The sequence below is a fragment of the Phalacrocorax aristotelis genome, chromosome 14 (assembly GCF_949628215.1).
Source record: "Phalacrocorax aristotelis chromosome 14, bGulAri2.1, whole genome shotgun sequence".
Classification (NCBI taxonomy): Eukaryota; Metazoa; Chordata; class Aves; order Suliformes; family Phalacrocoracidae; genus Phalacrocorax; species Phalacrocorax aristotelis.
This window is the reverse complement of record NC_134289.1, coordinates 5,382,575-5,402,467: the sequence shown is the minus strand read 5'-3', so window position 1 is coordinate 5,402,467 and position 19,893 is coordinate 5,382,575. Positions and strand designations below refer to the sequence as shown.

Sequence of the window (19,893 nt, the reverse complement as noted above, 5' to 3'; positions counted from 1 at the left end):
GTGCGCGCGTGGGCGGTGGCGCGGTCACGTGCCGGGGTTAAATGGCTGCCCGTGGGTGGGGGAGGGGGCTGCGGTGGCGGCGCTGCTGCGCGCTGAGCCGGGCGGGAGGGGGGGAGGGAGGGGGGTGGCGGCGGTTGCTGCTCCAAGATGGCGGACGAGGAGACTCGGCTCCTCCGGCCGCCCCACGGCGGCCCCGGCGGCCCCGGCGGCCCGGCCGAGAGCGCCCAGCCCGCGCCCAAGCGCCAGCGCCTGGACTCGGAAGACGGCGGCTGCGGGCGGGCTGCGGCCTCCGCCCAACGCCCGGACCGAGGCGCGGCGCTGCCGCCGCCCCCCGCCGCCCTTACTGCTGCGGCGGTGGAACTGCCAGGCGAGCCGGCGGCGGCTGTGGCCGCCCATGGCGGCGGCCGGGCGGAGGAGGAGGAGGAGGAGGACGGAACGGCGGCGGCCTGGAGCGGCGCGGACAATAGGGCCGGGCTGCGGGGCCTGCCCCGGGCGGAGCCGCCTCGGCGGCAGCGGGGCCGGGGGGAGGGGGCGGAGGCGGCGCCCGGCGAAGAGGCGGCGGCGGCGGAGGCGGCGGCCATTGGCCGCGGGCGGGCGCAGCCTTCGAACGGGGCGGCCGAGGCGCCGGCCCCGCACCCCGGTGAGGACCCTTCCCTCCCCTCCTCCCGCCGGCACCGGTACCGGCCGCCCCCCGGGGCCTCCCTCCTCCGGGGCCGGCTCCCCCCGCGCCCGTGCCCTGTCGCTGCCGGGAGGCCCGGGGCCGGCGCCGCTCCCCGCCGCACCGGGGGCAGAGCGGCCGGCGGGTGCTCGGGCGGGGCGGGCAGGGGCTGCTGCTCCCGCTTCTCGCAGCCTCACCGAGCCTCGGGCTCGCGGGTCCGTCTCGGAGCCTGGCGCGGGGAGCTCCGCTCGGCCCTCTGTCCTGACATCGCTTTCTTGGCTGTCTTCCTGGCAACGAGTTATTAAAAATGAAAAACTATAAGCCCTCTTTCCTTTTGACAATTTTTGCCGTAATGATAATTATTTCTGTTTCTTGGAAACTCGCACAGAAAGCACAGGAGCAGCAGCCTTAAGCAGCTCTTTAAATAACTTCAGGTTACGGTCTTGGTTAACGTTGTCAGTGACTGCAGCACAAACTAAATTATAATCTGAAAAGTTTCTTTGCAGATGGTGTTTGAAGCGCAGTGTTTGGGCAGTGTCAGTATGAAAGCACCTTGCATTGTGTTATTGAAACAGTGTTTTTGAGGGGTGCGTTTTGGTTTTTAAGGTAGTGCTTTGGAAAGATTTCTTAAGATGTGAGGTACTGCTTTCTGCCAGTAAAGCCTTTACATTTCATCCCAGAATGCAGTTATTTAACCTTTAACTCCATAGTAAAACTCTACAGTAAATTTCTGCCTGCACAAAAGTGATCCGAAAGGGAAGAGAGCTGTCTGATAAGCTTGGAACAGCCTTGGTATTTCAAAAACTTAATTGAAACAGCAGAAGGGTGACACTAATGATCTCTCATCAGTGTCTTATGTAAAGCCTTCTGGCTCAACTTACTGGGATCCTCAGGCATGTTTTGCTGTGAATCGCTTAGTTCTGGCAAGGGTTCCCTTCAGTCCTTGAGGACTCCGATGAACACAGAGTGGTACAGCTTGAACCTCCCCCTGCTCATACCTGTCACGGCGTTTCTTAAATACAAGAGAATCCGTCCTGTGTACGATGCGTCTTTAACAACATATGCTTTGATTCTTTATACAGTAGACGTAGAAGTCGTTTTAGTAAAACTTGCGCTTTGCGCTTTCTGATGTGTACTAATCAACCTTTTTCTTCTTCGTAATGCTTTTTGCATAATATGTTCGCTGGCTTCAGTAATGAGATGGAAGTGAAATGCTGTAAATACAAAGATTAATAAGAAATAGTGATGTCAGTGAGCACCCGTGGTCTCAGAAGAACAAAGCGGCAACTACAAAGAGCAAATTTCTGTCCCCTACCTCTTCCCATTCTAATCAGAATAAAGTATTTATGCCAACAAGAGAAAGAACAGGACAAAATCTCTGAATAAAAAATGGTGTTTTGTGGTGGTCTTCATTTAAGAGTAAAGTGAAGTAACCCAGTTAAAATATTGTAGGGGTTTATTCCAATAGAGATTGAAACTATTATAGTGATATTTTTGCTTTGGAGAGCGTGACTGAAACTTGTTCTCCTTTGTTCATAGTCTTAGATTTTCAACAAATTAAGCTACAGTTGCTGTCACTATTTCTAATACAGCCAATAAAAAAGTCTAGTAGTCTGAATTCTAATAAGCTGCTCAGGTTAAAATTTAGATTTCCTCTTAAATGTTAGCTTAGTAGCGTGTAAGACAAGGATCTCGTTACCCCTTTATCTAGATACATAATGAAGGTAGATTGAGTTACTCTGGCTTAAGGCCACAAGCCAAGCTGAAGTAACTCTGGTAGGCTGTGCCAAACCCAGCAGCAGGCTAAAAGGGGTGAGATAAACCTAGCGAAGGAGGCTCAAGGTAGCATCCTTTCTGTCATAACTGAAATATCATAAAAGGGTGGATGTGGTCACCTGTTGCAGCTCAGCTGCAGGACAACAGCCTAGCAAAATGCTCTGACTTAGTTGTAGTCAAATGTCCTTCTGTGGGTTTCCTCTAAAATGCTCATGCTCTTAAAACCTAGTCCAAGATTGGTCTGTAAAATGAAGATGCGTCACCATTTATCCAATTTCTCAGTGAGCTGAAAGAAGTGAGAATTGTAAGAAAAAGGAATTTTTAATTGTGCTTTTAAAATATTTTTCGGGTTTTTGTAAGATTTGTATCTTAATGCCCAGATGATACATTGATGCCAATGTAACCTTAATGCCCAAGACTTCACAGAATGAGAATTCACTAAGGTCAACCTGCAGCCCACTGAAGCCCGGCATTAAGATAGCAAATCCTACAGTAAATCTGCTGAAGGCTTGGAAGCATATCTATGCGCTCAAAAGAAGTAGAGATTTTCTGTGTCTAATTTCCAAAGCTGCCTGTTCGTAATTCACTGCAATCAAATTTAAAAGCGTACAAGTTTAGGTTTTGTGGTATATTTAAATATATATATATTTATAGATACTGTATATATGTCTGTATAGGTTTGGCTCAAGTGTAACCTGTTGTTGTGCTGTCTTGCAGATAACTTCCTTTTTAGCGATGAAATCATCGCCAATGGTTTTCACTCCTGCGATAGTGATGAAGATGACAGAGCCTCACATGCAAGTTCTAGTGATTGGACCCCAAGACCACGTATAGGTAGAAGCCTATATAATGTCCTTAGATGCTGTTTGCCTTTCAATGGTTACTTAATCCTTCCCAGTCTTCAGATAATTTCTTCTGTTGCAAAAAAATAGGCAGTTACTGTTTTTGAGCAGCTTAGAGTTGTTTACTGTATTCTGTATGAACCTCTTTAAACTTGCTGTATTTTGATTAAAGTTGTCAATGTCTTTTTTTTTTTTGTGTAGAAATCCTGCCGTGATCCATATTAAAAGTGTATGATCAGACTTGCTAAATTGAGCAGATTTATGACATATTTCTAGCATATTTCCGTAGTATTAACTCTTTAAGGAACAAGAAGATGATGCTTGTATGATTTTAGCCAATCTGTAGGGCTCGCTGTCCTAAGTGTTGCATCAGTTTGGGGATTATTAGTCTGCATATGTACATATTGCATATTAGCACCAGATAAGTTAAGCATGGCCATTAGGAACTCAGCAGAAAGTTCTCACCTCGCACAGAGGCGAGACAGCTGCTGAGGTCACTGGTGATCTGGTGGGACAGTGGCTTCCTGGGTGCAGCGGGGCTGGGACTTGAGGTCCTCTGTCTTACACAGGCGCGATAATACTACAGCATTCGTTTTGCCAGTACTGGTAAGAATAGCAGCAAGAAAGCACATTAGGATAACGCAATACTCGACTTAAAATCTGCCATTCTTGTCTTTGCTAATCCCTCACTATAGAATCACCTTTGGCACTTTTTGGGTAAAAAAGTAGAGCAATTGTTTTCTTTGTGCGTATCGTAACTCACCCTAGTGATAGCTGTTTGGGCCCTCTTAGTCAGTTTAGCTTCTTAAGATTTACCTATTTTTCTTCTACCACTCTAATCTTGAGTGTTTCTGGAAAGATTCTGAAATCATTAGTGTTAGACAACCAAACGAACAACAAAAATCCATGGGATTGGTGGGCCCTATTTGTCTCTTTAGAGTGGTGTTGTATAATATGAGTAGAAAGTATATGTATGCTTGTTGTCTCTTCAACTTACTACTGTAAATACCTTGCAAAACTTTGGGAAAATACAAATGAAGCCCTGAAATGGAGATCCATTGTGAAAATCTTGTTGCTAAATAAGTGCACCAGTAAGAGCCATCGTTTGCTATGAACTGGGATTTCTACCTTGACTAACTTTCTGTGAAATCCTCATGGGTTAACATAATAATAAGTAAAAACCCTAGCTATGCTGTCACTTCAGAATTTAGACCAAAACATAGGGGTTTTGATGAATGGAGCATTAAATTGGCTTAATAAAATTGTACTAGCAAGCATTAATAAATGCGACAACGATCATAATGATCTGAAATACTTGACTCAATTTACAATATTTGTATCTTTTTATTTTCTTAGGTCCCTACACTTTCGTTCAGCAGCATCTCATGTTAGGTACAGACCCACGGACAATTCTGAGAGACCTGCTACCGGAAACAATCCCTCCACCTGAACTGGATGATATGACACTGTGGCAAATTGTTATAAACATTCTTTCAGAACCACCAAAAAGAAAAAAACGAAAAGATATTAATACTATTGATGATGCTGTGAAACTTTTACAAGAATGCAAAAAAATAATGGTCTTGACTGGAGCTGGGGTACGTATTGCTGCAATGACAGTGACAGAATATATAGACAGTTGGTTAAATGCTTACCCAGTGCTTTACAGCATGCCGGCGGTGAGAGCCTCGCAACGTTCGTAGTCAAATAATTGTGCTAGATGGGACGAGGAGGCACAGCTGTCCGCTAGAATGATGCATGCTGCAAGCCTGGAGCTTAAGTTGGAAATTACAAGATCTCTCTTCTGATAAGAAAATATCCTTAAACATTTAAACTTAAACAGCTCCTTCCGTGCAAAATAGTTACGAGATAAGATCGCACCTACCTGTTCCAGAGCGTTTTCTATCCTAGTCATTTTTAAATTTGAAACAAAGGTAATGATTTTTTTATACAAAATGTCAGTGGATCTTTTAAAATATCTGATGGAGCTAGAGGGACTAGAAGAACAGGACTTGAAAAAAAAAAAAAAGGGGGGAGGCAGGGAGGCAGATTATAAGGAGAGTTTGATTAGATTTCAGTAGGCTGAATTTTACTTATACCATGTGCCACTTGATGATGGCAATAGGGTTGCTCACTGTTTTACTAAAGAGCATTCTTAAACTGTTGTACATTTGCAGCTTTATACCTGTGTGCCGGATCATGATACGAAATCGATCGTTTTTCACTTCTGTTGTTCGTACGCAGCGGGTGTGACACCGCTGAGAGAAGATGAGTAATTCAAATCAGCGTGCTAGAAAAGCACTGCTACTTCTATTGCCCAGTCTGGCTCTTTCTGTAATTGCCATCATACACCTGTTTCTCCTCCGCTTCCCCTAGTATTTTGGGATGGTCTGAAACAGGAAATTTGAGTCTTCACTGACTGCTGCAATGCTTTGATAAGCAACGTTTATAAAAAGGGGTTTATTAACCAAAAGTAAGAATCTATTCTGTTACAGTGTTACCTTGTAAAAAAAACCCAGACAAACCCAAAATCAATCACCTTGTCCAAGCCTATGTCAGCAGATCAATGAACACTTACTAATCAAATTTAATGCAATGGTACTTTAAACTTTAGTTCATTTCTTACAAAGCTTCCAGTAGTAAAAGTAAGTTCTGGTGTCCTATTACTGCCTGTACGGATTGTACTAAAGGGCTTTTCTGTCCAGTTGTCAAACTTCGTTTCTGTGCTATTTCTCCTGGTTGTGATTTGGGAATTGTTATATTGGTCAAAGAAAAGAGGTAAAAAAAGGAAAAAGAAAGAAGAAAAGAGAAACAAACACAGAGAACCCAAACTGGTTTTGTTCTTAATGTCTCTGAGCACACAGAAATGTGGTTTCCCAAATAGCTTGTATCATAGCAACTCTTTATAGCCCACTGTGTAGTTTTGCTTATTTCAGATTGCAAAAATATATTTCAGGTGTCCGTGTCTTGTGGAATACCTGATTTTAGATCGAGAGATGGCATCTATGCACGCCTCGCTGTAGACTTCCCAGACCTTCCGGATCCTCAAGCAATGTTTGATATAGAATACTTCAGAAAGGATCCCAGGCCATTTTTTAAGTTTGCAAAGGTATGGTTTTCCAGCAGTTCTTATCTTGGTCAGTGAAGACAGATAACAGTACTAAGATGCATATATCAGATACAAAACTATTCTGTTAACACAATGGTATATTTGGCTTTTTTTATGAACAAGATAGGAAAATATGTTACTATATTGAATTTACTTTAATGAGAGACCTCATTCAGTGACATAACAACTCTGTTTGGGCAGGTCTTTGCAATGTATGCATTTCATATCCTCAGTGGTACTTCAGTCATTGTATGCGGCCACATACTAGGCTTATTAGGAATATTCAGCAACATTCCCTTTTTTTTAAAGCTTATTTTTACTGTTTGTGTTATAAATTCATTATATATATAAGCGTTCTACATGGTGTCTCTAATTTCAGGGAGGATAAATAAAAACTTGCAGCTATTTGGTCAAACCTCAGTAATAGCTGCTGTTGATGTCTCTGAAAAATGAAGGAATATGAGAAACTTTTGGCCGGCCCACGAGTAATGTGGAAAGCTATGTTTGCGTTTGATATGCTGTTACATGCTCTTCGTTGTCATACAATACATTCACATTTTATCACTGTATTTACAGTAAAGAGGACTAAAGCAGTTTCATGCACTAATAAGTTCTTGTTTCAGGTTTTGATATAGCTGTCACAAATATCTGTACATCTTAGAGAATTAAAGCCTTTTTGCAGGGGTTGTGTTCGCTTAAAAGGGAGAACAGCAGTTTTTGGAAACATGTTAGTGATATTAAACAGTTTCAAAAGCACTGAGTACATCAGGAATTGTAGAAGCTGTAGACATATGTAGAAACAAAAAAATAATTGCATTTAGTCTGGAATTTCCTCAGGACAAAAAAAAAAAAAACAAGAAACCAAAATATTATACGAATTACTACAGGACCAGTGAGGACTTGTGAAAATCAGTTGCTACTAGTTGTGCTCACTCTTTCTTCCCTTCGCTTACAATTTGTACTACTGCCCTGTTATGTTATAAAGATTGGAAAAGAAAAATCAATGCATTCTTCAGCTGCTTGGCTTCCTCTGAAAGCCTCTGATCCAGATACTAACGTGTTTTGGTGCTCATTTATATACTCAGTTTCTTTTTTTTTTTTTTTTTAATATTAACCCACCCCCCAAAAAACCATCTGACAGCAGGGAAAAAATAACAAACAAAACTTAAAAACTTACTTGAGGCCTGCCTAAATACAGGTTTCACCAGGAGAGTCCAAAACCGATTTGGCTGATACTTTTTCACTAAAATAATTTATCTTCCTTCTCCTTTTCTCTCCATCAGCTCAGTTAGAATATTGATTTCTTATTCCATGAAGTTCCTTTAATTCTAGGGGCAAGGAACAGCCAAATAAACTTGCAGAGCTCAGTGGCAGAACGTGTCTTCCTTCTTCAGACTAAGATATAAAAGCTGGTACAGCCGCATGACCGACTATTTATAATTGTGTAATAGCCTAGTCATAATCTCGGCAATAGCACTATGAGCAATCATTGATCACTGCTGCAGTTTAACTCCAAAGAGCCACATAGCTTCAGAATTATGAGTAACTTGAAGTATTTTGGGGAAGAACAAATGCTTTCAGAAAGTCTTTTTTTTGTTTGTTAATAGGCTGTATGGTAGCTGAAGGCAGAGCTGTCACAAAGATCAATTTAACAGTTCACTGTTGAGCTGGAACTTTTGGTTCAGCTTTAAGTACCTCCCGGTGAAGGTAGGCAGCCGCCTCCTTCTTGCTAACTTTCTTTTGGCCAGTGTCTCTTGTGCTTCTCCTGTAAAAAGGCTGCACTTTCCTAGGTGAGGTTCCAGCCCGGTTGCTGTTCAGTGGTGAGTGACTGGAGAGCAGAGGGTCTGGAATTCACGTTCCTCCTCTGAATAAGTGCTCCTGAGCAGCAGAGTGGTGCTGCTGCTGTCCTTGCCGCACAGCAACCAGAGGTACCACCTGGGGTGGTCAACTCTAGACAGAGGTTCCTAGTGTGAAGCTTTCAGCTGGGTGCCCCCTTTTAGTTTTTCCTTTTGGCAGGCTCCTTGCTCACGGTGAGCAAACATCACATCGCTTTACAAAAGCATCTACGTTTTTTTCCATGTGCTCTTTCATACACCTGCCTCCTCCAGCTTGACCTAACAGAAGGGCCAAGCAGCAGTCGGGCACAGTGGAATTGCTCTGCTAAGCCATATGGTTTTAACTGGATGACTACTGTAGCTGGCTAAATTGGCAGCGCTGGTCTGAGCCTTTATATCAATGCCATTTGCTTTCTGGCATTCTGTCTTCTAGGAGCAGCTGCTGATAATGCTGAGGAGTAAAATCTGCTTAGCCCAAAAGAAAAAATGAGAATCCAAATTCCTCATGAAATTTTTGTCACACTGCAGTTAAACCACATGTGTTTCTAATAGCAAATATGGAGGTTACTTGACACTTAGAAAAGAGGAAAAGCTTTCCTATTTCATAATTCTCAAAACCAAAAGAGATCTAAACCTTGGTTTTATGCTGTGTGAAGAACAAAATACCAGCTTGCACGGAGCCGTTCATCCTGATGCGGTCAGAAGCTCAGCTGTTGAGAGGAGTTGGGTCTGAGAGAAATGGCAAAATGCAAAGGGAGTGACAACGTTAACTGCTGACATGATCGTTAATGATAATATTTCTAAATTGCTGCAGCTGGAACAAAGACATTGTGTATCCATTTACACTTTCTAATGTACTTCTGAATTCCCTAGGAAATCTATCCAGGACAGTTCCAGCCGTCTCTCTGTCACAGGTTCATAGCATTGATGGATAAAGAAGGAAAACTACTTCGCAACTATACTCAGAACATAGACACATTGGAACAGGTTGCAGGAATCCAAAGGATAATACAGTGTCATGGTTAGTGGCTCGAGTTTCGCTTCTCTTGCTCTATGTGTAGGAATGATTTTTACTGGTGCATGTGACAAGGTAATCGCTATTGGAATTAGATTTTTTTTTTTTTCTTTTTTTCTTGAATTGGTATCTCTTGGCAACAAATATTCTGCTTTTAAAATGTTGAATTTTTTTAGGTAGCTTAAATATTTAAATCAGAAGTATTTCAAGTGGAAACACTTCTTTCAGAAATCAGCTTGATAAATGGTGGTGTTTGTGTATCTTTGTGAAGATCCACACCCTGTTCGCACAAGCTTAGGCCTTACTTCTAAAATGTATTTGGTGCTTCTTTATATTCATGTATGAGAACATTAGGTGGAATCAGACTTCTCATAGGTCCCTCTTGCTGTCTGTCATTGAAATGGAGTTTGGCTGTTACCTGATGCTTTATTTAGGTTATATTCCATGGAAATCTTAAAATATCCTGACACTTCAGCGACTTCACCTCATGGATGAAGTATCGTGGATTAATCACCAGTTCAGCTGAACTGAAGATCCTCTTGTTACACCTTCAGTGTCATACACATTCTGTAATTATGATACCAAATTAAGTGAAATCTCTTAATTAGTTGCTTGATATGCTTTCCATTTCCAAGGACTTGCAAATGTCAAGCTAGAAGTCCAAGGAATAATTTTTAAGGAAAGGATGCAGAAAATTAGTTCTTAAAGTGCACATTTGGATCATTTAGTAGACTTCTGGCAAATAAATTGTTGAAAAGCAGCATCGGCACGTTTGTAAGACCTGGCTGTCTAATTCCACCTTTTCCGGGGATCAAACTCACTTGGTTTCCTTATCTGCAAAGCTTAGCTCAGTGCCAGGTTCATCAATTTTTGTTTTTCAGACAGAGCAACCATGGTGCTCTGTCGTCGTGACCAAAGAGCACACAGTAGGGTCCTACGTGTCGAATAACCCAAGCCTAGTGCTAGTTTCCGTTTGCACTTAGCGTTTCCTGCATTTTCTTTTGATTGTCATTCCGTATGAGGTATTTATCGTTAACTGCTTATGCGGTTGTGTTTTGGCACATCACTGCCACACACGAACTTCCCGTTTCTTCAGGTGCACGCTACAGTAATTAGATTTCAGACTATCTTTAGTGTATGTCCTGTATAAGTTGATTGATTAAAATTAAAAAGAAAACATGCTATGGAATTTGAGAATTTGAAGCCCTTGGAAATTAGCAAAGGTTGTTTTGAGCATATCAATCTGACATACAGTTATGCTGCTCTTTAACAAATGCTAGTTGACACGGATAGTGGCTAAAGAGAAACTGAAACCCTTATGTAAGGATTCATACTGCTATATTTATTCTATCTTTTTTTGTCTAGCTGTGGCAATGGCAAGTTAATCATGAGTGTGCCAAATGACACGGAACCTTGTGATGATTTGAGGAGTTCATATATGAACCTCTGAACCCATTTCACACTGCAGACCTACAGTAAAGTTGCTACTACGAAAAGTTCTGTATCTTGGATGCATTTTCTAAATTTAAAATGACTTTTGCATTCAACCAACGCGTCTGGAATTAGATCATATTCCTTGCCATTGCAGTAGCTGAGTGATCAGAGGCAGTGGCCTGCTGGCTGCACGACCCGTGCATGGGGAGCATAACTTCTGGATCAAGTCCTTTTAATGGTGAAAAATAACTCATGTAATAGAGTCGCAAGTAGGTAGCAACAGATGCCTCAGACAGGGTTAGGTCTGCTAGCCTGGCAGACGTGTCCCTAACATGCTGCATAAAGGACTACATTATTATTATAAACAAAACATAACAGAGTTACCAAGTGGCTGGATGGAGCAACCAACTTAACACGGTCTTGCCAAATAATAAACATGGTAGCCAGGCTGGATACCGAGTTCAGAGCAGTATTTCAGTTGGAATAATACAGCTGTAAGCTCCCACATCTGCTGAAAGGAACAGTACTGCTATTTAGTCGCCGACAGTGAAGTCTTTACTAATGCATTTTCTTAGTTATTTTGCCCTTTGATAACTACAGTTTCTCGAGTTCATGTGGGTTCGTGTCCTGCCACTGCTGTTCGCAGAGCTGTCAGCACTACTGTTAATCATGTACAGAGGAAAAAGGAAGGTTTTGTTTTCCCCTCTTTGCTTGCACGGGTTGGGGGAATGAGAGGACACAATATAAGTTTTGTTGATACGCATGTGGTATATCCTACTCCTAAAACCAGATTTCTGCTGGCTAACATCCAGACGAACTACTTTTAGTACTACTTGTCTTAATTTTTTAATTACTTTTTAATGACTGATTTTTATAGCACTGCACCCTAACGGCCTTTGTGTCAAAACAGCTTGGGCAAAAAGACCAAATCTGGATGACTGAAAATCCTCACGTCTACCATACGGGTTTTTCCCCTCAGGTTCCTTTGCAACAGCTTCCTGCCTGATCTGTAAATACAAAGTTGATTGTGAAGTTGTTCGAGGAGATATTTTCAATCAGGTAAAAATTTACTTTAACTCACTGCAGCTTTCTAATAAATCACGCTCAAAAAAGCCCCAAAACACCACCCTTGGATTGCTTAAAAGATCTGCTTTTAAAAGGCTACAAATCTTTGCATGTATTTCGTGAAAGTGCCTGCCTGTATTTTAGCATTTCCTCTAGTATTTAAAAGTATACTCAAATACTATACTGCCAAACATAGGTAATGGGAAAAAGCAGAACAAAACCATTAGAGGCCATCTTCAGTGGCACCTCCAAGAAAAGTGGAGGTTGAATTGGAACTCACAGTCACATTGATAACGCAATCCTAGCTATTTATAACACTGGCTGCTCTTTGAGCATTTACCTATGTTAAAAATATGTTTAAACAGTAGATGATGCGTGGAGAAATTGCTAACTACAGAGCAGCCTCTGAGCAAGGAAGAGGATCAAATGAGGTATCTGACGCGTGCTTTCTAGGACTTCCCAACTATTCCATATGCCAAACTCCCCGCATCTGGGTGCAGAGTGCCCCAGGGCCAAGGCGGGAGTTCTGCTCTGTCAGAGCAGATGAACCTTTGGCTTGGTGAGACCCTCTTTGCCCTTCTTCCCCTTCTTTTGAAGGATCAGAGATGATGATTCTCTGATCAGAAAGATATTGTTCAAACAAATGGAAGGAGACTCTTGGCTCCTGTGTTTTTGATAAATGCTTAGAGTCCACAGTTGCAACTTCAGATGAGAAACCTGGAAGGGACGTAAATCTTTCAAGTACTATGTTTGAAATAAAATGCAACGAAAGACTTTCAGAAGAGATGTTTGAGTTAAAGCTTTAAGAAACGTGAACCTCATAAGCCTGAAGCTTTGTAACACGGCAATATTGAATGTGAAATCTGGTTTACTTTGCTATTAAGAATATTATTTTTGAGAACTTTTTATCTTACAGATGTTTGCTGCCCCTTTACCTTAAAGCCAGCTGCTTGGAGTTTAGGACTTTTTTCCTTCTAAACAACCATTCCTAAGCATTCTGGAATTTTCTGGTTGGATTGTTAGTGGTCAGGACTCCCTTTCCTAACAACACTTTAATTATTGTACATGAACCAAACCTGCCCCGATGGCCTGTCCCTGCTGGTGGTCAGTAACGGAAGCGTTGGGAAGCGAAGTCTGTAGCAATACTTGTGCATCACGAGAACAGAGAGGGGTCTTACTCCCGAGGTGAGACTGGAGGGAGCTATTTACACTCAGTCTCTCAGCCCTAATCTTACAGTACAGGTATATTTTTCCAGGGCAGGCCCTCGCTGTAGTACTGAATTATTTTCATAATACAAAATAAATATCGTTATTGCCAAATACAGCTTCACACAACAAGAAATAGCGCAACTGAAAGAAAACATACCCTTCTCTCTCTATGCCTGAAAAAAACAATTGTTCTATTTGCCATCATTATCTTTATTCCGTAGCCTCCATTTCAGAAACCAGTGCTTTGCAGATTCTTTTTTTCTGTTGCCTCTCTAGAATATAGAATTTGGTTCCTCAGATAACAAAGGAAACCTTTCCTGTACTTACGAAACAAAACACTGTCTGCTTCAACAGCTTTTTTCTCTAACGAGTCCCCCTTCACAAACATGGTTCTGGCACTTGGGTCCCAATAGGTCGTCCAGTTCCCAGTCTCTGCTGCCCTCCACTCCTTGGAAGTTCCATTATACGTGGCTCCAGGTCCTTACTTTTCCCTAAAAATACAACCTTCCCTTTGCTCTGGTCCATCTTCTGATGTGGTGATGGTTTCCACGATACCAATTCCTGCTTCTTACGCATCCCTCCTACAAGGGTTTTTTCAAAGAAGGATTGGATGCTTCGTTCAAAGACTTTAAATTTTGACACTGGAGGAAAGCCTTTCACTTGTGATGTTTTCTCATATGGAAAGCATTGTCTTTCGTCCTACTGCAGGCGTCCAGGAACTAGTTCTTTGACTGAAACTTTCTAAGTTCTGTATTACTTTTTCTGCATATATCCTGTGTACGGGAGGGAGTTATTTTGCATTTAATTGTCAGGTTTTCTATATTTTCCTACTACAATAGGTAATATACATCTCTTTACACCTTTACAGAGCACTGATCTGCTTGTGGTGACTGTTGTAGGATTGCAGCTACATTTGGCTCCTTATTCTGGGGTATCATATTTTAACACTACAGCTGAGACGACTTGAACTATTTGAAAGAAGCATTGCTCAGCAGTAACTGAAGTATTGTCTCTACTCACATCTCTCATCTTGTTTTCCTTCTTTCTGAAGAAGTCTTAAGACAGGGAAGAGTTGAAAGATCAGAAAACCCTCTGGTTTCAGGAGGAAAGGGAACCTACTTCTCTACAAATGTAACTCTTGACCACTTTTTTTAGCAAGTAAGAATTCTGCTCTGGTTTTGGTGGAATTAGAAAAGTTTAAAAGTGAGACCAAAGAAGAGTTCTGTCCTCTGTTTTTGTCCTGAAGGCTCTTTGCTAGCCACCTGCTACAGTGCCACGTTGCTTTATGTGTATAACACACATACCCTTATAGAGGGGAGAAGAAAGTCGAGAGGTAAAGCTCTACAATATACTCTTTGATTAGGAATGGGTTTATATCAGATCCTATAATGGAAACTGACAGTGAAATCTAAGCTTTTGCTCTGATAAAACCAAGAAAAATCTATTCCTAGCAAATCAGAGGTAATTACACATTGGTGGTGAGCCTGACTTCTGGACTTTGGCTTAGCTGTCGATGAGAACGGTGGTGCAGCTCTGCGTGCTTTCTCCCTTTTGACTTAAGAGGACTCCCTCGTTACTCCTGCAGTTTTATCCCTGTGTGCCGTTGCTGCAGGCTAGAGTAAGAAATGCACTTGTCTGTACATCCATAGCAAAACGAAATGAGGAAATATCACTGACCTTCCTTGCCTTTTGCCAAAATAAGTCACTGCGAATTGCTAAAATCTGAGGCTTTGCAGGGCGCAGCCTTGAATTGTAGTAACAGAAGCTGTTCTCTCGCAGGTTGTACCCAGATGTCCCAGATGTCCACCTGACGAACCGCTCGCTATCATGAAGCCAGACATAGTGTTCTTTGGAGAGAACTTACCTGAGCAGTTCCATCGCGCCATGAAGTACGACAAAAATGAAGTTGATCTCCTTATTGTTATTGGGTCTTCACTGAAAGTAAGGCCAGTAGCATTGATTCCAAGTAAGTGACTACCTCTGGTGTTAATATTTTCTTCCAAAAGTTAAATTCTCAGTTAAGAGCCCTAAGAAACGCTTTTGGATTGATTCAGTGGCGAAACTAGATGAAGCATCTAATTTTCTAAGATGAAAAGTGATCGCCTATGTAACACTGAAATGCAAAATAGAGAAAGTAACAAATTCTAAGTGCTTTTTCTACACTCCAGGCAGCTCTCAAGGTAGTGAAATGATAATCTGAAAAACTACTCTCCTGAAACTTGACTTTGTTCTGAGATTCAATTAATTTCTCTCCCTGCTTGCAATATGTTGTCTGAGTTACTTGAAAGATTTAGAAAGGAATCATCTTTAAAACGATAAATGTAGTATCAAAATATCAGATCAAGTACTTCAGGTGTCTGGGTTGTAGCTTATTTTAAAGTCGGTACTTAATACTAAATGATACACAGCGGGTGTTGGATAGTGTGTCACCATTTAGATCCTTAGCTTTTAAAAGTGATACAGAAAACCATCTCTGCTAATATGTTAGAAAAACACCCTTCAGGAAGGCTGGGAAAATACCATGACAGGTGAGTAATTTGCCTACCGAGCGCAAGATTTATTGGTATTAAAGACATTCTCTTCACGTGTAAGCCCAGGGGGTTAGTGTCTGCTGTTCACTGGGAACAGTACTGCACCACGGCCCGTGTAACAGCATCCTCGCCGCTGTAGCAGAGGCAGAGCCTAGCGTCCAGGCTCATGGGAAGTGCATGAGGTCTGGAAAGTTAGGATCCACCACACAAACCATTGTTCTTTCTGTGTCCTAGAACTGGATTTCATGAGCCGGTTAGCTGAGGAATCAATGCTAGGTTAGCGAACTGGGGGGATTTGGAAGCCGAAATGTCAGAAATGGGTTGAGCAACCCTGTACAGAGCAGAGTGTACCTAGAAATATTTCGACCTAATTAATGGGAGGTCATTTACCAGCAGGATGTCCTTCGTATGCACTTAAGGACATAAAACGAATGCACGAAATCAGCACAGTTCTTCTAAGAGATTATAGTACTAACTTTACTCATCTTCTAACACTTGACCAAACACTGCTGTAGTCAGTATTTCTGTGCATCTGTGTCTCTGTGATGGGTAGAGGAACACTTTTTACTGGAAAAAACACAGATAGGCTACAGTAGGCATAACAACAGCAGTTTGAGGTGCTAAATTGGAGATTTGCTTGTCGTCTTCCTGGTCAGTCTGGTTTGGTCTCGTTGCAAGGGAATGTCTGAGGAATCAAACTTTCTACATAGATCTCTGCCGAAGTGAAACTGAAGTGACCATCTTTAAATTCTCTTCTCTATATATAGGTTCCATCCCCCATGAAGTGCCTCAGATCTTAATTAATAGGGAACCTTTGCCTCATCTACACTTTGACGTGGAGCTTCTTGGAGACTGTGATGTTATTATTAATGAATTATGTCAAAGGCTAGGTAGCGAATATACAAAACTTTGCTACAACTCAGTAAAACTTTCAGAAATAACAGAAAAGCCTCCACGAACGCACAAGGAGCTTGAAATACACTCAGCCGAGCTGCCGCCTATCCCTTTAAACATTTCGGAAGACTCTAGTTCACCAGAAAGGATGACTCCACCAGATGCCTCGGTGGTGTCTTCAGAACACCCAGCTGAATGTAAGGTAGAAAACTCTGATCCTGTCTCAGAAACTAAAGGGGCCTGCACAGAGGAAAAGCTTCAGGACACACAGACTTCACCAGAAAACCCTGAAAATCCTACTAGTGAATTAATGAACTGTGAACCGATGAAGGAAAACGGGTCTAACAATGGAGAAAATAAAGAAAAAAATGAAATATTGAAGAAGTGCTGGGTAAACAGATCTGCAAAAGAACAGATTAGCAAACGGCTGGATGGTAAGTGTTAACTCATTGCCGTATTCTGCATTTTTTGGCCAAGATGTTTATTCTAGACTTACTTCAAAGCAATAAACAGTTACCCTCGAGGGAATCAGCAGGTTTTGGTGGTTACTTTTGTTCAGACAAGTGTCTGCGTAACTCACCGCGATACCATGTATTTCTTTTGGAGAAGCCGACAGGAAGACTTTTTGTAGTTCATAATACGTTTTATAATCAGTTATGTACTCCCTAAAAAATCAGAGATTAGGAGGTTTAAGGTAGTATCAAAAAATCAGTTTCTAAAATTTTGAGAAAAAATAGTTTGATCCTCGGGTGTTACGAAGCTGGTCACACTAGGCCGTGGTTTGGTACGGCAGCCGTCTTGGTAGAACTGAACGATGAAGTTGTGATAGGGGTTGAAAAGCAAATCTCACAACTGGGGCCAGGCACGTTTTGAAGGAAACTTGTGACTTTGCGAGGAAGCCTTCCAGTAAGCAGTCTCTTAATTGATGCGAGGAGCGATCGCACTAGAAAGTCAGCATGGATGAAGAACCAGGTATTAAATGGCAACTTTCTAAAGCAAAGGCTGTTTTTAAGCTTTGTCAAATACTCTGTACAAGTGATGGAAACCTACCCACAAATACAGGTACCAATGAAAAAAAGCTGCTAAACATTAAAGGTTAAATGCTTTTTTGTGTCAAAGGGAAGGGGGAGAAGGAAGGCGGAGCTTTCCAGTGAAGCATTTGTTATGTGCTTCATAAGTAGTACGCACACATTGAAATAAAGGCATTTCTAATGTAATCTGTCAGTTAGGTTTCACTGTTGAAAATAACATACATCCAGGTAGGTACCTTCTAACCTTGTATGAATAACTTATTTCAGCCTTTTATTGACTTACAAAATTCTGTTTCAGGTACTCAGTATCTATTTTTACCACCAAATCGCTATATTTTCCATGGTGCTGAGGTTTACTCAGATTCTGAAGATGACATCATATCTTCTAGCTCCTGTGGGAGCAGTAGCGAAAGTGGTTCATGTCGTAGTCAGAGCTTAGATGTGGAGGATGAGAGTGAGATCGAAGAGTTTTACAATGGCATAGAGGATGAGGATGCTCCTGAAAGGGAAGAGGAGCCTGGATTCGGGGAGGACGGAATTGAACAAGATGAATCGGCAGCTGATGAATCAGCTTATACGAACGAAGCTGCAGGGACTGATCAGCCAAGCAACAAGCTGTAAAGTGGGCACTGACTGGTTACAGGAACTTTCCACCAGCATTAGGAGCTTTGGCATGTCAGAATGAATGTTTACGTCTGAATTTAGAGCAACAAAACCATAAGGATGTAGTGTTTATAAACAACTAAAACAGATTTTCATGCTTAGTTTTTTACCTTTTTCAATAAAGTTCTATTACTGCGCACTCTACACTAACTCATTTTTTTTTTTAAGGTACTAGGAATATCTAAACAACTGTCACTATGTTCACTTTTAAGTTCATCTGTCTGATCAGGCATCCGTGTATATAATACATATTTTTGCATAAGGAATTTCAGCTTATATTATTTTTAAACAGTTTTGAAAAAGCCATTGGAATGTTAAACTAATATAAAGGGAACAGCTAATTTAGACCAAAGAATGGTATTTTCACACCTCTTGCTTTGTAACAGTTTGGTTTATTTAAAACCTTCTTATGCTTCTGCTAAACCCTTCATTCTCGCCTAGTCTGTCATTAAACACTGGCATTTTCTAAGACCTACTGTGGCAGCTAATTTTTTGCTTTAACAGTTACTTTGTATGTTTGAGACATACTTAAATGTGAGTAGATAGTTAAACGGAAACAAGACAGAGAGCACTTGTGAAATCTAAGGATTTCTAGACTGATCGAGAAGTGCTGTGAAAATGCTTAGGTTACCAAGTCTATTACTTCCTGTGGACATGAAGCGATGTTGACTTTGGCTCCGTAGCAATTATAATACTGGCATTTTAAATAAAACGGATCCCCCGCGCTAGAAGTTTTTCACGTTGCACACAAGTCAAATATAGCGCAGCTTGCAGTAACGACAGCGTTTGATAACTTGCCAAGGCTCTAATGCGGCAGCTAGGCTGAGTTCAGGATAGTGCTTCTACCAGGCTGTGAGAAGGCGCAAAGGAATAAACTCTTCCCCGACACTTACTGATGCAACAAAACCAGGAGAACCTAACTGACACACCGAGAGCCTCTGCTTGCACTGCTGGGTGGATCGAACACCGATTAATAACCGAACGTGGAAGGAAGCACGCTGTTCTCTGAGGTGACATCTCAGGTTGGGAGAATGATTTTCCACCTGCTGGCTCCACCTTGCTTTTAAAAAGCAAAGCAGGTACTCGCATTATGGCATCGTATATTCAAGTGCTAGGCTGCCTTAAAACTGGATGTTGCAGATTTTCAAGTGCGGATTGCTTCCAAGCCTTTAGAACTGTTTTGTAAAATTGCACAGTGCAGTAGTAAGTGCAACAGCATTTTTCTATAAACCACTTTTCCAACATTGGCCCAAATGAACTCTATGATGTAGATTATTCATATACTTTGCTTTAATATTTATTACATTTTAGATGCTGTATAGTAGCTGTTCTTTGAACATAAGATACATCAGTTCATAAATATTTAAGAACAGCCTCCTGTATTCATCAGAAAATGTTGGCATGTTGTCTCATTGTCCAAATTTAATACAGCTCTTATTTGGCTACACTAAAGAATGCAATATGTTTAGTTTTCACTTGCATGTCACAATGTATTAGTTTGTGCTATAGGAGATATTTTAAATTGAAATACTTTGTTTTAAATTATTTTTACAGTGAGGATTGTTTTCTGCTCTTTTATATTGTATATAGTGTCTTTTATGTAATCTACTGGCATATGTTTTGTAGAAGACTGTTTAAAATGACTGGCTATCTTCCTGCAACTTTTGAAATACAAACCAGTGTTTTATACTCGTACACTCTGTTCTAAAGTCTATTAAAATTGTCATTTCATTTCTGGTTTCTGTTATTTTCTAGTTAGAGCTTTAAAACTTACTTGACAAAAGCTGCACTAGAAAGTCAAGGCAGACGCTGGCTAACGGAGGCATTATAG

At 41.4% G+C, this 19,893-nt stretch overlaps 1 protein-coding gene across 1 annotated transcript; it reads left to right on the top strand.

The window, feature by feature from the left end:
* Window positions 1–92: 92 nt before the first annotated feature.
* Window positions 93–19,793, top strand: SIRT1 (sirtuin 1). Its single transcript, XM_075109683.1, has 9 exons — window positions 93–640; window positions 3,152–3,268; window positions 4,633–4,874; window positions 6,233–6,385; window positions 9,094–9,241; window positions 11,649–11,728; window positions 14,723–14,909; window positions 16,242–16,802; window positions 17,698–19,793. The coding sequence occupies exons 1-9, from the start codon at window positions 148–150 to the stop codon at window positions 18,018–18,020; spliced, it is 2,304 nt and encodes a 767-aa protein (XP_074965784.1). The 5' UTR covers window positions 93–147; the 3' UTR covers window positions 18,021–19,793.
* The last annotated feature ends 100 nt before the right edge of the window (window positions 19,794–19,893 follow it).